The following is a 14,159-nucleotide window of genomic DNA, read 5'->3' on the forward strand; positions in this document are numbered from 1 at the left end:
CAGCCGCTATTAGCGACCGTTTTTCTCTCTGTTGTTATCGCCATCTTATTCCCACTCCTATTCCCAGATACAACATCAATCCTGATTACCATGATTTATATATTCTATCATCGCGAAAGAGTAAAGCAAAGTGGCGACCGGTTACAATCTGGAACAAACTGCAAAAGCAGGCATCATTTTAAAGCTCCACATGCAGCCTCCTCAGTGGATGTGCTCATATTGTCAAAACAGTCTGACTGAAGAAAACTAAGTCTATTCTGTCATTTGTGTTTCCACTGAGGCGATGCCCCGGCAAATTCTGCTCTTTATTGGTGTCAGGCTTCTGTCTGGAGGCAGACCGTAACCTTTGCACCTTTAATTTAGGCCAGTTGGGACTTGCAGCACAGCCACTGATCTCCATGACCTGCTTCTCAGGTGGTACAAGCAGACCAAATAACACATGCAGAAGAGCTCCAACACATGTAAGTCAACTATGAGTCGTGCTTTTCTTACTTTGTCCCACTGTGCACATTATGTCTCCCAGAGAGGAGGTCAGAGAACCTTAACAGCATTGCACATGTAACAATTACTAAGGAGGTGCTGAGAATAGTGGCTTATTCAAATGAGGAGGCTTTTTTTTTTTTTTAATGCTATGCATCGCCTTGAAAAGCAGCGCAGAAGTGCGACAGAGAGAAAGGGTGCAGTGTTCTCTCTCCCTGCACTTGGTAGTTTGACGCCCGCTCCGGGGCTGAACATCAGAGGAGCGGCTGCTGAAAAAACAGGTTGTATGGGTCCTTGCACACAGCCTGCCTGTGGTGCTGCCTGAAGGACTGCCATGGAAACAAGGAGTGTGACAGGCTCTAGGGGGATCCGCCACAGCTGCAGGCACTTCCTTTTTGACAGCCTGATGAAGACATCACTGCCACACCATGCACAACAACAACAACTACTGGAGAAAAAAAAAGTGATCAGACAATGTTAACTGCTGTGTGGCTCAAATGTTCATTAGCAAGCTTGTAAAACATCCAGGGATTCTCCCCACTGCATTCTGGGACCATATTGCAAAGCGACTTCCTCTGCTGAGATTTGCAGCCATCCCAGGAGGAAATACATTGATGAATAATTCTTTAAATATGATTACGCCTCCTTGAAGAGGAGCTTATTTGTGTTTGTTTGTGCGCACTGTATGTGTGAAAGCAACATGAGTGTGCATTGGTGCATGCAGAGCCGAATCAACAATTGTTGTAACCCTGTCAGACTCTTTTGTATGATCCATAGACTATGAATGATACAGGGAACATACAAGTCCACAACCCCGGTGCCAAAGATTTGACAGCTTAAAGGCAAGCAGCCATATTCCTATATGACCTCTCGTAATGTCACAGGCAGCATTTGCCTCAACATGCAGGTTTCCATTACAGATTTGTGCAAAACTAAAGCAACATTTTCAAACGCAAACACAATCGCCAGATGACTGCATTTCCACTGAGTGATGCTGTGTGACTTCTCCTCTGGTGGTAACATTCCAAGAATGGTTATGAATGTTCAAAACATTAGCAGCTTTATTTCTATTGCAGTCACTGCACTAGCCACCATTATTTCCTATCCAAGACCATGTAGGTGTGTTATGTGAGCAATGATTGAAAGGCGAGCCACATGGGAGCGGCCACATATGAGGGATTTCTGGGAGGTGATAGTCCATTTCACATTCAACTTTTGAAGAGTTATGTGATGCAATAACTCTTGTAGCGCCTGCTGCATCATGAGGGATCCAGCTTCTACTGACAAGCACATAACTGTAGCATCATGTGACCTGTAAAAGCCAAAAAAATGTTTCCATTGCAGTTTTGCAAAATATGGCTTTTTCAAATGGCCTAAAATACCACCTCATGAGCGTAAAAACTTTTTTGCGGTAAATAGTTTTTTTTTTTTTTTTTTAATTTTTCATGTTTGCAATTTCAATTTGCGCAATTCGCAGGTTAATGGAAACCTGCCTTAAGTGACACAGCTGAAACACAAAACGTCTGATTAATGTTGTGAAACGGGCATGGTTAGGTTTAAACAATAAACTGCTTGGTTAGGTTTAGAAAAAAAAGATCATGTTTTTGGTTTAAAATAAGTTTTTTAGATCATGTAAATACGCCAGGCAAGTGACGTATTTTCGAAATTGACATGTTTCCATTAGCTGTATTTTATATTTGCAGTTTCAGTTTGCGCAATGTGAGGGTTAATGGAAATCCGCCTAGTGATACATCTAACACAATTTTATTAAATATTGCTCCTCACCAAAGTGATTTTTTTTTCTGGTTAAATGTGGCTTTATGAGCCCAAACTGTCTGTTTCTTATTTTTACGTGTTTTGTCAGGTTTAGATGTCCTGGTGCGGCAATTTGGATATTTGCTGAAATGTTGATTAAAAGTACCCTGGGAGTATTGCTTAATTGGTTTCACCTCTTGGGGACACTTCATCGGGTCTTGCCAGTGATCTCCTCCACCCCTCCCTCCCCAGCTCTGCCCTCCTCCCAGCACAGCCAAAACCAGCCCCCCACCCCCCACCCCAACGCCCCAACGGAGCCAAGAATGTAGGAGGGTTTCAGCCAGTGTGTGGGATTTAGCTCGTCAGAAGCTCAGGGTCACCTCCACACCCTCTCACTTTGAAATGGACCCCTGGTGGCAGCTCCTGGGAGAGCCCAGTGATGTCTCTATCAGCCTGTCAAAAGAGATAGCCCGGGGCTCCACCAGGTCCCCCTGAGCCAATCAAACTCTTCACAAAGCACAGATGGATGCTCTTTCACCAGCGTGCTACTGCTGAGGAGGGGGGCACCCGGCTGCGATGCTCAGTCTCCCAGTCAGTTAGAACAAACTCCCAATGGTGGGGTCCAAGCCTCAGTTCAGCCCAACTTCAGCTCTAACTATGTATATTTTAAAAGAGAGTGCTTGCCATTTGTCTATCAGAGCGACAGAAAGCAGGTAAAGGAGGAAACTATTTTTTCATACCATCCCACTGTTTGTAGACTAGCTAATAGATTAAGGGCAAATGATAGATATTTTGAAGGAACTTGTTTTTACTCAGTAAGGTTTTAATGTGAGAATAATCCAAATTGTCTCCAATGTTTAGCAAAAATCAAAATGGCCAATTGTGTCAATAATTTAGCTTTTTGTCTGTAAAATAAATATAGATGAGAAGACTGATAGAGGATAGACTACATCTCTCTTCTTCGAAGAACCACTGTGGAGAGACAGACGGAAAAACCAGTGTGTGTGTGTAACCATTAGATAGGCCAGGTGATTTTAGTGGAAATGTAAAGCACTAAGTGCTGAGGATGGAGAGAGTACTCTCTGTGAGATGAGCTCTTTCTCTCTCATCTGGACCCTGTTATTGTGAGAAGGCAACAAAGCAATGCATTAGGAAGCACACTGGAGCCACACAGCTTTGATGTGAGCTCGGTAACCAAGGCGCAGCGGTGGCCGGTGTGTGAGCTCTGTTCCAATGGCTGTGTTGTGTAATCAGATGTGTTTACTGTGTATTCAAGTAAAGAAGTGGTGTAATCCATCCTCACTAGAGTGCAGTTATTGAAAAAGCACGGGCAAAAACAAGAGCTCCAACTGATCAAGATTCTTTATTCAGGATTCCAGTAAATTCTCTATTTGATGATGCAGACGAGACACGGGGTAAAATTAAAACTGAAATTAATCAGTCTAACATACAGAAACATACACAGTCAGCTAGAAATAATACAGCAGAAGATAAATATAGATTTGTTGCTGAGAAGTATTATATTATATACACAATAAAGCCTCAACACAACTATTTTAAATGAGTGTCAAAACCTTAAATTTTGAGAATTATTTAAAAATGTATTACAATATATATGAACTTTTGATCTTTATTAAATTTACACATGTATTAAGAAAAGAACTGCCATGCTTTGTTTTTCATTGGCTGTAAAGCTTGTATTAACTTAACCTGAAGGCAAATTTCCAAGTTTCACCAAAGTTAAAAAAAAAAGAAAAAAAAAAAGCAAGACAGTGGAGGTCTAAGGTAAGCCAAACCCGACGCTTTTCATTCCTTTTCTAAATTATATCCAAAGATGAAGGCTGAGCCTTGCAGCGCTCTCTTTTCTTTACCTCCAGGCTTGTGATTGACAGCGCCATGTGCTGCCCTCCTAGCTGCTGCAGTTCACAGCCTCTGTCAGGGGGGTGGCAAACACACAAGCCAGAGAGCGGCTGGCTGCCCCTCAGCAGCAGGGGGCAGAGTTAGGGTGATATGGTGGGGTGCACGGGGTCACGGGCTCTGCTGGCACCGGAGCATTGTTGTCAGGTGGACTGCGTCGTGCTGTATTCAAAAGGAGACCAGCCTTTCATCCAGCGTGTCCGCTGAGCCTACCTTTTCTTCCGTGGCTGGTTCTGGCTGGTGGGCGCTCTCAGCGCACTGTGCTGCACCTGTAAAAACAAACAGGAGTTTGGTCAGAGGCAGGTAATCCGAGCTCAGTGGAGCGCACGGTAATGGCTCCCCTGAGGAGAGCTGGTGCAGGGAAAAGCGAGGCGGGCTCGCCTGTAATGAATCATTTTTTAAACACAGGAGCAGAGGGGATTAATCACAGGGAGGAAGGATTTGAAGAGTCAAGGGTTCCGTACCAGTGTACGCCCCCCTCATTCTGCACCACAATCACAATATTAGAAACAGACATCAACTGTTGTGATGACCTGCCAGGCCAGTGAGGGAGCTGCAAACTGCATAATCACTCACTGTAAGTTATGTCCCTTAAAGAAAACTTTTTGTATGAGCCTGAGAATAGTATAAAGCAAGTGTTGTTACCAACATTAGTTGATGTGTAACTTTCTTAACTTTTGCAGACCCTTTGTGTGACTTTGATTTCTTCGGGAAAAAACAAGACCTGCAATGTGACATTTGAACTCACACCCTTGTTTTTTTCCTGCTAGTTACATTTGTAGAATTAAGCTCAAGACAGACTTCTTCTTTAGAAGACAGAATCTTTCTGTTTTTTTTTCCTTCCAGAAATTCCTTGATGTTCAAATGATTTACAAAATAAATATATGTTGTAGAATCATGTTCTCTTTGACATTCAAAAAATTAGATTCAACTGTCCGTATTTTTATTTCAAAACTGCCACAATAATCCAAAGAGGACTGATCATAGGGTAAACTGAAAAGGAGAAGAGCTGGAATTTGAAAACTTGCTTTTGAAGCATGCTTGCTGAGCTCAAACAATACGGTGAATCTGTTGAATAAAGGTAAGAACTCTATGCTAATTAGCTGGTCTCCATTATTAGAATGGGAGATGGAATGTGGGAACAAAGTGACTGCCTCCTGCATCAGAACATGAAACTGTCCTCAGAACTGACAGATGCTTCTTATTTCAGGACAGACACAGTGTTGTCAGAAGTCCCTGTTTGAGGCAGACTTTGTAGATGTGCACAGGCACTAATTGCCAAGTCACATTTGCAAGAAAGACAGGAGTCAATTTTCAGCCTTTGTGGTGTTTTTGTGTCCACACCTATCTGAGGATTGAAGTTCTAAGTCAACAAAAACAAAATATGTGGTCTATTGTTTTGGGTCTCCTGTGTATATGATGTTAAGGTTATTTTTCACAGCACATAATGAAACGTACTTATGATGAATCTTAAGGGTGTTTTGTTTTTTATGATTGGAGCTATTTTCAAGATGTAGTTTCGCTTTTAAACCGGGCTAAAAAGTATTGTTTCCATGAGATTTGAAAGTGAGTCATTTTCAAAGCTCAAACATTGTATCCCAATGGGGGAAGAAGACATACAAAGGATTCTGAATCAAAATGTATTCACCACCTTGTTTTGCCAACTCAGTCAGCCAAATCTCTAACAACACAGGCTCCCTCCAACATCACAGAGAAGTCAGCAATGGCTTGCTGCAGGAGGACATCAAGGGTGCAGCAGAGAAACAGACTGGGGTGAGAGTGTCTTTCCAGATCCAGACTGTCAGGATTTCTCGCTGAATTCAGTCTGGCGAGTTACCTGGGAGATGAAGGCGCTTGTGTGGCACTTCATTTCCTGGCCGAGCAGAATTCTCAGTCAGAGAACGGCGAGCACCCGGCGCCACTTACAACACCCTGACAGCTCTCCTCAGCTCTGTGATGTAAATGCAAATGACATATCAGCCATGGCTAATATGTAATCACATATGGCACCCAGCAAGACGACTGGGGCTCACCACTACATTAATTGACTCTACCACCCTGAAGTGACTGAGGCCACATCAGAGTTTCCGTGCTGACACAACAGCCAGAGACGTCAGGAGCCCTCTGCCGGCCCTTGGCCAATCACCAACTTTAATGTCACAGCGCTTCAATCAGGCAGACAAAACTGCTAATAACGGACGAGGCTGCAGCAATATGGCTGAAGACAGATCTGAGCATCTCCTCACTCAGGCGATACAGCGACTACATGAAGCTGCACTGAGGAATAATTGGGCCAGGGCTGCTTTAAAGGCGAGAGTCCATTAATAATCAAACAAAGCCAGAGGATATATTTCCTGCAACACTTGGGAATTGTGGTACAGCAAATAATGCAGACATCTTCAGGGAATTCCCTCCCTATCTGTATGTAAAATTGGACCCTTACCTTTTGAACATCAGAAGGCACCCTCTTGAGGAAATCCAGTATTTCATTATTGTCAATAGTATATGGGTTGCGCAGCTTCTTGGTAAATTTGTTAACGCCTGTGAAAACAAGAGCACATTAATAAATAAAGGTGTCATACCAACCACCATATTTTACAGAGTAAAACAATAATATTAATAAAAAGACTTCTGTAACCCTATCTGTATATGTACAGTATAGCGTTCCCACCAGTGTATCACTAACTGCATTTATGATGCTGTTTCAATTGATCCCTCTCAGCCAAATTGAATTCAAGCCAGGCCAATACAATGAAGACAAGTGTGGACACAGTGATACTTTATCACATGAATAATGCTAACTGCAGTTTGAAAAACAGGCCCACATTCATGACAACTTTTCTTCACTTTTGTTTGCTTCACTCTGATCACTAGCACATCTATATTTACTTTGCACATGGCTGCATACCACAGAGAGAAAAAAAACTCTCTCTGGGGTCTTGTAATGGGACCATTATATTCGTAGCTTGGTACTGCGTGTACCTCAACATGCAGACAAAGAACCTAAGGACTTAAATATGTGCAAGCAACTTGAAAGGCTTGCCTTGCAACCACAGAGATGGGGGTTAACTGGGGAGGCAGAGGAGTGTCTCAGACTGTGTGTTTTTTGTTTGATATGATGGTTTTTTGGTATTGATTGTGTTGAAGGCAGTGTGGAAGTACAGTGGTTGTGGGCTTACAGCTGGAGGAGGAGAGCCTGTTAAGGGCAGCATATCTCCCTGACCACTGAGATGACTGTCTATTCTGTATGACTACAGCAGATAATGAGAGGCTAGACCAGGAGCCTACAGACTGCCCAAGGACATCATGTATTATATACAGCTTGCTACTCTACCTCTGCTTTGTTTTCACACAAACCTTAGGCCTCGCCTCTGCTGGGCTCTGCTACATCAGCCCACACTGAGCAGAGCAAACCTCTGCAGCTGTCTGATCTCTGTGCATCTGCAGAGGTGTAGGCATGGCAGAGTTCTTAAATTACTGTACTTCATTAAATCATGGATGTGCAGTTAGGAAGAGTGAATAAGAGTTTTGTTTTGCAACAACGGTATGGGCGTCGATTTTCATGCAATTTGTCAGGATGTTTTGGTCACAGTAATGAAGAATCTAGCAAGACACAGATAGTGGGAGTATGCTTGCTTTTGGTAATCGTCCAGTGTACTTGTAATTATGCAAAAATGATGTTTTTCATTCACAGTTTCATGAATTAGAATAGTGTTTTGAGATATAGAACTTACCCCATGTCAGCACAATATATCGCAGTGGGATATAATATAACAGCACTGTGGCCACAAACAGCACCAGGCAGGCCATGCACGACAGGAAAGGGACAGACCAGTTGAAAATGCTATAAAAAAAATAATAGTGTCAGGTTTGAGAAAATCAGATATCACAATATTTTGGACCAAATACCCCAATATTGATATTAAGGTCTGGGGAAAAATCCATACAACATAGTATTGTGATGTTTTTATGTGGCGTATCGATGCATGTTTGAACATATCTATTTTTTAATTATATAAATTATTAAAATTACAAATACAAATTAGACATTTGGCAGCCTTCTAGAATAATATAATCCATTACTTCTTTTAGTCCACTAGATAAAAAAATGCTGCAGTAAAAATGACAACAGTTGAAATGAAAACTTTATGTTATTACATAAAACAGATGTTGACAATTTGTTTTTCTTTTAAGGACATAATTAGCAGTTGAAAAAAGGGGGGAAAATCACTACATATCACAATATATGTTATCAGAATACATTTAAAATTGCAATAATATTATTATAACGTATCTTGGGGCCTCTGGTGATTCCTTTACCTATCAATATTGCAGGGTTAACTATTGGTGTTTTCACAGAATATTTACACAATTACATTTTGGATAAATAATCACCAGTGATGTGGATATAGTGACTAAATGGTAATAAAACAGCTATAACAGTTTAAGTTCAGAAAATTACATCACCTTGCTGTCATGAAGCCTTTAAAAAAAACAGGATAAGACAACACTTAAGATGTAACAATATCCAAAATCTAAGGCAACATAGTTTCATATTAGCATACCATTATATCAATATATAGCCCAGCCCTTTGTCAGATTAATGTAAAGTTCTATGAACATAATTAATTAAAAAATGAAGATACTTTGTTGGATAAATAGAAAATGTTTACTTCTTGATTCGTTCCCCGATGTTTGCGATCTCCTCCAAAACATTCTGGACAACCAGCACCACTTCCTGTACCATATGTATCTTATCCATCAAACCCTTTTTTCCGGCTTCCTAAAAAAAAAACAAGGAAAAAAATGCGCAGACACTGATGAGGTACACTGTATGTCAATTGTTGGGCAGAGTAGACAAAGAGCAGTTTATCTCTGCTGTGCTATTATGTGTGATTTATCTATTGAATGGCCCATAATGAGCAAACACTGTACATCTTCAGACTATGCTTTTGAAGATGAGACAGACTCAGTGCTCAGAAGCTGTTATGTGGATGGCTGAGAGATTTCAGCTTTTGTCCGCCACACACAATAGAGCTGTTGCACAAGTGCAGCACAATCAAGACTCTCTGGTAGATGAAAAGTACACAAAATGGCCAACCGCAATCAGGCAGAATAGACGACCTAGACGAGAAGTGCAGGGGCCTCGCAACTTCGGAAAGATTCCTTTCCGGCAGCGTGCGCAGGACAAGTTAGAACGTGTTTTTACAGATCTGTCGGCCGGGCTTTCTAACCTATCCTAAGACTTTCTCAGCATGAGAAACACACTTCACCCCGCTTTGAGCACCAGTTGGATGTGCTCATCCTCTCACTTGCATGATTCTTGTCACAGCTAAATTTTATTTGCTTTTAATGCGCTGCTATAATGATGACTGAGTCTGGCAATGAGTCAACATGCAAGGGGGTTGGAGCGTCTCAAAGAGAAATAAATGTGATCACATCAAGGCTGGAAATAAGGAGTGTGGAGCTTTTCAGAGGCAGAGGAGTTACTAGAGATAACACAAGTAACACAAGCTAAAGAGGGCTGAGAAGCCTCACATCAAAAGGAGGAAATAATGACAGGAATGATGACAGAGGGCGGCAGAGGAAGAGTGAGGGAGGGAAGGGAGAGAATGAGAGTGTTGGGGGAGGGCGCTCTGATGGACCCTAGCAGGAGGCTCGGGGATGTCTATATGTTTATGTTACAAGTCAGCCGAAGCCGCAGCCTGTGTGCATTGACAGGGGCCAGACAGAATGCCTTTATCAGAGCTTCATGAGGCAGCCCCTGGGAACACAGTGTCTGCCAGCACACAGAGACTCCCCACTGTCAGGCCCACTCTTCTCCACGCAAGGCGCAGGAAGAGAGCAATTCCCACACTAGCAAAGCCTCCCCCACTGGGCTCAGATCTGGACAGACAGTGGAGGCTCAGCACTGTCCAAAAAAGGAAAAACTATCACAAATATGCTTTCTCGGAGATTAACATCTCACGGTCTCATCATGGGGAGAGAGGACTATCTGTGGTTATGCATCATCTTACTCCACTCCACTGGACTACGAGGTGGTGGGGTGGGGTGGGGGGGCTGAGCAAACCTTCATGCGTGTCCTTTCCTCCACATCAGGTGTTAATTGAGCTCTTTATCCGAAGTTTATTTTGGAAGCGGGGAACACTGTTAGAGTCTGCTAAAAGCCATTAAAATCTGTGTTGGTGAGCTCCTGATGGACGCGGAGAGCCACGCTCGCTCGATATGGAGCCTCATCAGTTAGGCTCACATTCCTTTTCATATTTCCATTTCAACTTGTTTAAGCGACCCAATTACACCATTTAGAATTCAAATCTAATAAGAGATATGAAGCATTATTTTATGGCGCTGGATACACATGCAAGAGGTAAATTTAGCCAGAAATTCAGCTCCGCCAGGGAAAAAAAAAGAGAAACCATATTGGCTTTCATTTCTAAAAGGAAAAACAGACAAATAGATGTACTCTGAAGTATGCATTGAGAGGCAGAGCTCTCATGATTATCATTATTCATGTGCTTTAAGATTCTCAGAATCCTCCATCTCCTTAGCGACCAAAACTGAAGTCCTTCCTACATTAATCATTTGATGATATTCTTTATCTTTGTTCATTTCCCCTTTCAGCATGTGCATGAGTGCAGAGAAAACAAAAATAAATAAAAGATCTCCTTCTGAAATGGAAAAGGATGGGCAAACTGGGGATGGACTAAATGAATCCTAAATGTCTACTGATTAGAAAACCTGTGTGAAATCATATTCTCATTTCAGATAAAATTGTAAAAGCTTCCTTTTAAGGTGCAGTAATGGAGAACCAATTTGATCTCCTGCACAAAGGTAAACATACTCTCACAGACATGTGGGGTGTTATCAAAGGCTGGAAAAAGCTCATTTAGCATCATTCTAATTAGAATAAACGGTGCCAAATTTGAATTCTCTAATTCTCTGACTGAATATTTTTCTGGTGACTTTTTTTTTTTGACAAAGATAAGAAGTGCATTTAAATGAAAAACACCTGTGTTCCAGGCAAATTACCTCACATGGAGCTAAAATAAGTTAACAAACAATTTGTCAGGATAAAACACACAAAAAGCTCTCAGAGGCTTTAATGTGTTGGTGGGTGCGTATGTGGTGGCTCTGGTACGGATCATGACATGTGCAGTCTGTCTGACTGGTGTGCTCAAGGAGACCCAGCGGTGACTGTGGACCATTGGGTGAGAGATGGAGTAACCCCCCAGCCCAGTCTAGCACCCCGCAACCACCTCCTCCCCCTCCCCCTCCAACTCCCCTGGGCGAGGCTCTGGGAGCAAGTCAACCCCAGACCAGCAGTGCCAGCCGGGGGGCAATGGAGAGGCTGTTTCATCTCCCCTTTTCATTTCTATTGGAGATCTATGGACTTGTTTTGCCTCTCTGTTTCTTTATGTTATGATTAAATATTGTCTATCTGCACAATTGATACCTGAGGCCAAAGGGAAGTCACTTTGCCCACACATAATTTGTAAGCTGTCTCTTTCCCCGAGGACAGATTTGTTCACAGGCAGAGAATCTGTTCTGTATTATCCCCCTGTAACACTGCCTTGCCTTTCGTCTCTCTTTAACGTCATGCCTTCACATTCTTGCTGTTCTGTCTGAGGTATAAATATTTCCTTCCTCAAGGGGGAAAAAAGGGGGATAAAAACATATTTGAGTGGTAATCATAACCTTCTCAGAGGGAAAAGCCTTTATTCACATGTTAGAGGAAAGACTAGGGGGAAAGAAAGAAAAGGCTTTGAAGTCATCAAATTTAACACTGATCACTCTTTAACCCCAAATATTTCTAAAGAAGACTTTGATAGGAGGTGTAAAGCTACACTGCTTGATCTAACGGCATGATATCACATCCAAGTGACAGCAAGACCATAACAAGACTTTCAAAAAAGCCACTTTAAATTAAAGCTGACAGCTTAAAACAAACATGGGTGACTGCTTAATTAGTAAATGAAAGGAGATATTTCATTTCCTCAGAGTGTGAAAGGGCTTAGGCGGGCTCATGGAAAACCTTTTAGAAAGCTTAAAGAGTTCGCAGACACATGCAGTGTATTAAGTATCTTAAACTTTTCTAAAGATACTGCCATTTCTTTAACTAAAAAAAGTAAACACTCCTCTGTTAATATTGAGGTTTCAAGGTAAAGACAAACGTAATCATTCTGCAATAATATTTAATTCGGTGCATAGAGGTAATCCTGCCTGATTCAATATTCATAAATACACTGAATTTTCTGTGTCACTGCTGTTTGTTTAAGCACCAGTTTGCCTGTTCCTAAGCGATGATAGCAAGTGCAGCTTCCCACTTTAGTGTGTGCAGACATATCATGCGAGTTTCATCTGTGAATTAGCCCATCCTTTCAGACAGGATTTGGTGGATGTGCCTGTGTTTTCTAAAAGAAGCTGGCTTTTTTTCACAGCCCCAGGTCATCACAACAGAATATATTGAGTGCATTATGGATATGAATCCTGGGCCTAGACACGCAGCACAAGGGTCATTGCTTGGAGGCTTTGCGTTAGCTCCACACTTCATTGCCATAAAGCAATAATACACATCCCTGTTAACTCTTCCTTCTTTACAGGAAACAGTGGGATGAGTGTAATTGAATATTATGTGCTGTGGGAAAGTATAATTTTCAGGCTACTTAAAGATTTCCTGTTGTTTTGTGTTTTCGAGAGACACTGGAGAGATGCATTAATAAACATTATCATTTAGGATTTCTCACAAACGAACAAGTGAAAATGACTGATAACCTTTGGGGCAAAGTATGAGTTTGCTGCCGTGTTTTTCGAATTTGTTCATTTGTTCTGGCAGTAAAAGGTCACTCTCAACACAGCTAGCCTATTTAGAAAAATGATAATGCAAAAAAAAAGGTGATTTTATCCTTAGCAGCTGTGCAAAATCTAATTGACAGTGCTGTTTAAATTCGATTTATAGATTTTCAAAGGGCTGCAGTGTCTCAGCGGAGTGCATTTGTAGAGTGACACTAAATACCCAGAGGAGCAGAATAAAGAGCTACTTGCTACAACTGTTTCATAGATGTCACCCTCATTTGGGATGCATGAAAATATTTCTATTCTTAGTCAGAAAAAGAGCTTCTGAGGAGTAACTGTGATTGTGACGATGCTAAAATATGTGTCTGTTAAATATTTTCTATTTTCTAAGAAGCAAGTGTTTATTTGTATGACAGCTACTTCTAAAAAATATGTGTACCCACCAGAGGCAATGCAGACATTGTTATAAATTTGATTTAACCTTGGTGATTCTGAAAGAAATATTAGCATGAGTCCCATTTTTTTACACAAGCCAATGAGTAATGTCACTATGAAATGTTAAAACAGTCAGTGTTTATGAATTGATGTTTGGAGTAAAAACTGAGAGTTGATAACATTCCACCAAAACATATTATCCCTTAAAATGTTGGAAAGAGACAAGATAAAATACCTTCTCGTCTTCCTCTTCGTCGTCACCCATGCTCATGTTCACCTGAGAGAAAATAAAGGGTAGAGGGTGAATTCAAACGAACGGGACATGTGGGCACTGGAGCATTTTTAACAAACACCTAGTAATGAAATTTTCTTTGAGTACATTCACCCCTATTGGGAGAGGCTTGTTTCCATAGAGACTGCATCACAGGGGTGACCTCACACAAAAGGAGAGGTGAAAGAGGGGCTTCCTCACAAGAGCACTGTCACACCAAAGCAATCTCATTTCTCCACAACATAAGCACACAGAAAAACAGAAAGAAGAGAGGGAAAAAAACACATTTAATTTGGATGCTGTTGCCTAGATCACTTTATATCAAGTCATCCCTGACCCCAATGTGGTGCACACTGTGACATTGCCTGGGAACAGAGCTGTGTCATTGCCAGCCAGAGGGTCACAGAGGGGTGGCAGTGTCTCCACACTGGATATGAGGGTGAGCCTGGGCTTTAACATTGCCCAGGGACGGCATTTTGCCAGCAGCCATAAACACAATCACCGGACC

General features: G+C 41.7%; 1 protein-coding gene across 2 annotated transcripts in view; it reads right to left on the bottom strand.

Moving 5' to 3' along the window:
• Positions 1 to 3,579: 3,579 nt before the first annotated feature.
• mctp2a (multiple C2 domains, transmembrane 2a) overlaps positions 3,580 to 14,159 on the bottom strand; it is a 36,732-nt gene continuing 26,152 nt past the window's right edge. For both annotated transcript variants that reach the window (XM_042496159.2, XM_042496158.2), the window contains exons 19-23: positions 13,616 to 13,657; positions 8,826 to 8,935; positions 7,887 to 7,996; positions 6,596 to 6,693; positions 3,580 to 4,421 (exon numbers count right to left, since the gene is read on the bottom strand). In XM_042496159.2, coding sequence (XP_042352093.1) covers positions 4,362 to 4,421; positions 6,596 to 6,693; positions 7,887 to 7,996; positions 8,826 to 8,935; positions 13,616 to 13,657 — 420 coding nt within the window. In that variant the 3' untranslated portion in view covers positions 3,580 to 4,361. The remainder of the gene's footprint in view (positions 4,422 to 6,595; positions 6,694 to 7,886; positions 7,997 to 8,825; positions 8,936 to 13,615; positions 13,658 to 14,159) is intronic.

This window comes from Plectropomus leopardus, chromosome 7 (assembly GCF_026936395.1).
Source record: "Plectropomus leopardus strain MGB_pleo_1.0 chromosome 7, ASM2693639v1, whole genome shotgun sequence".
Lineage (NCBI taxonomy): Eukaryota > Metazoa > Chordata > Actinopteri > Perciformes > Serranidae > Plectropomus > Plectropomus leopardus.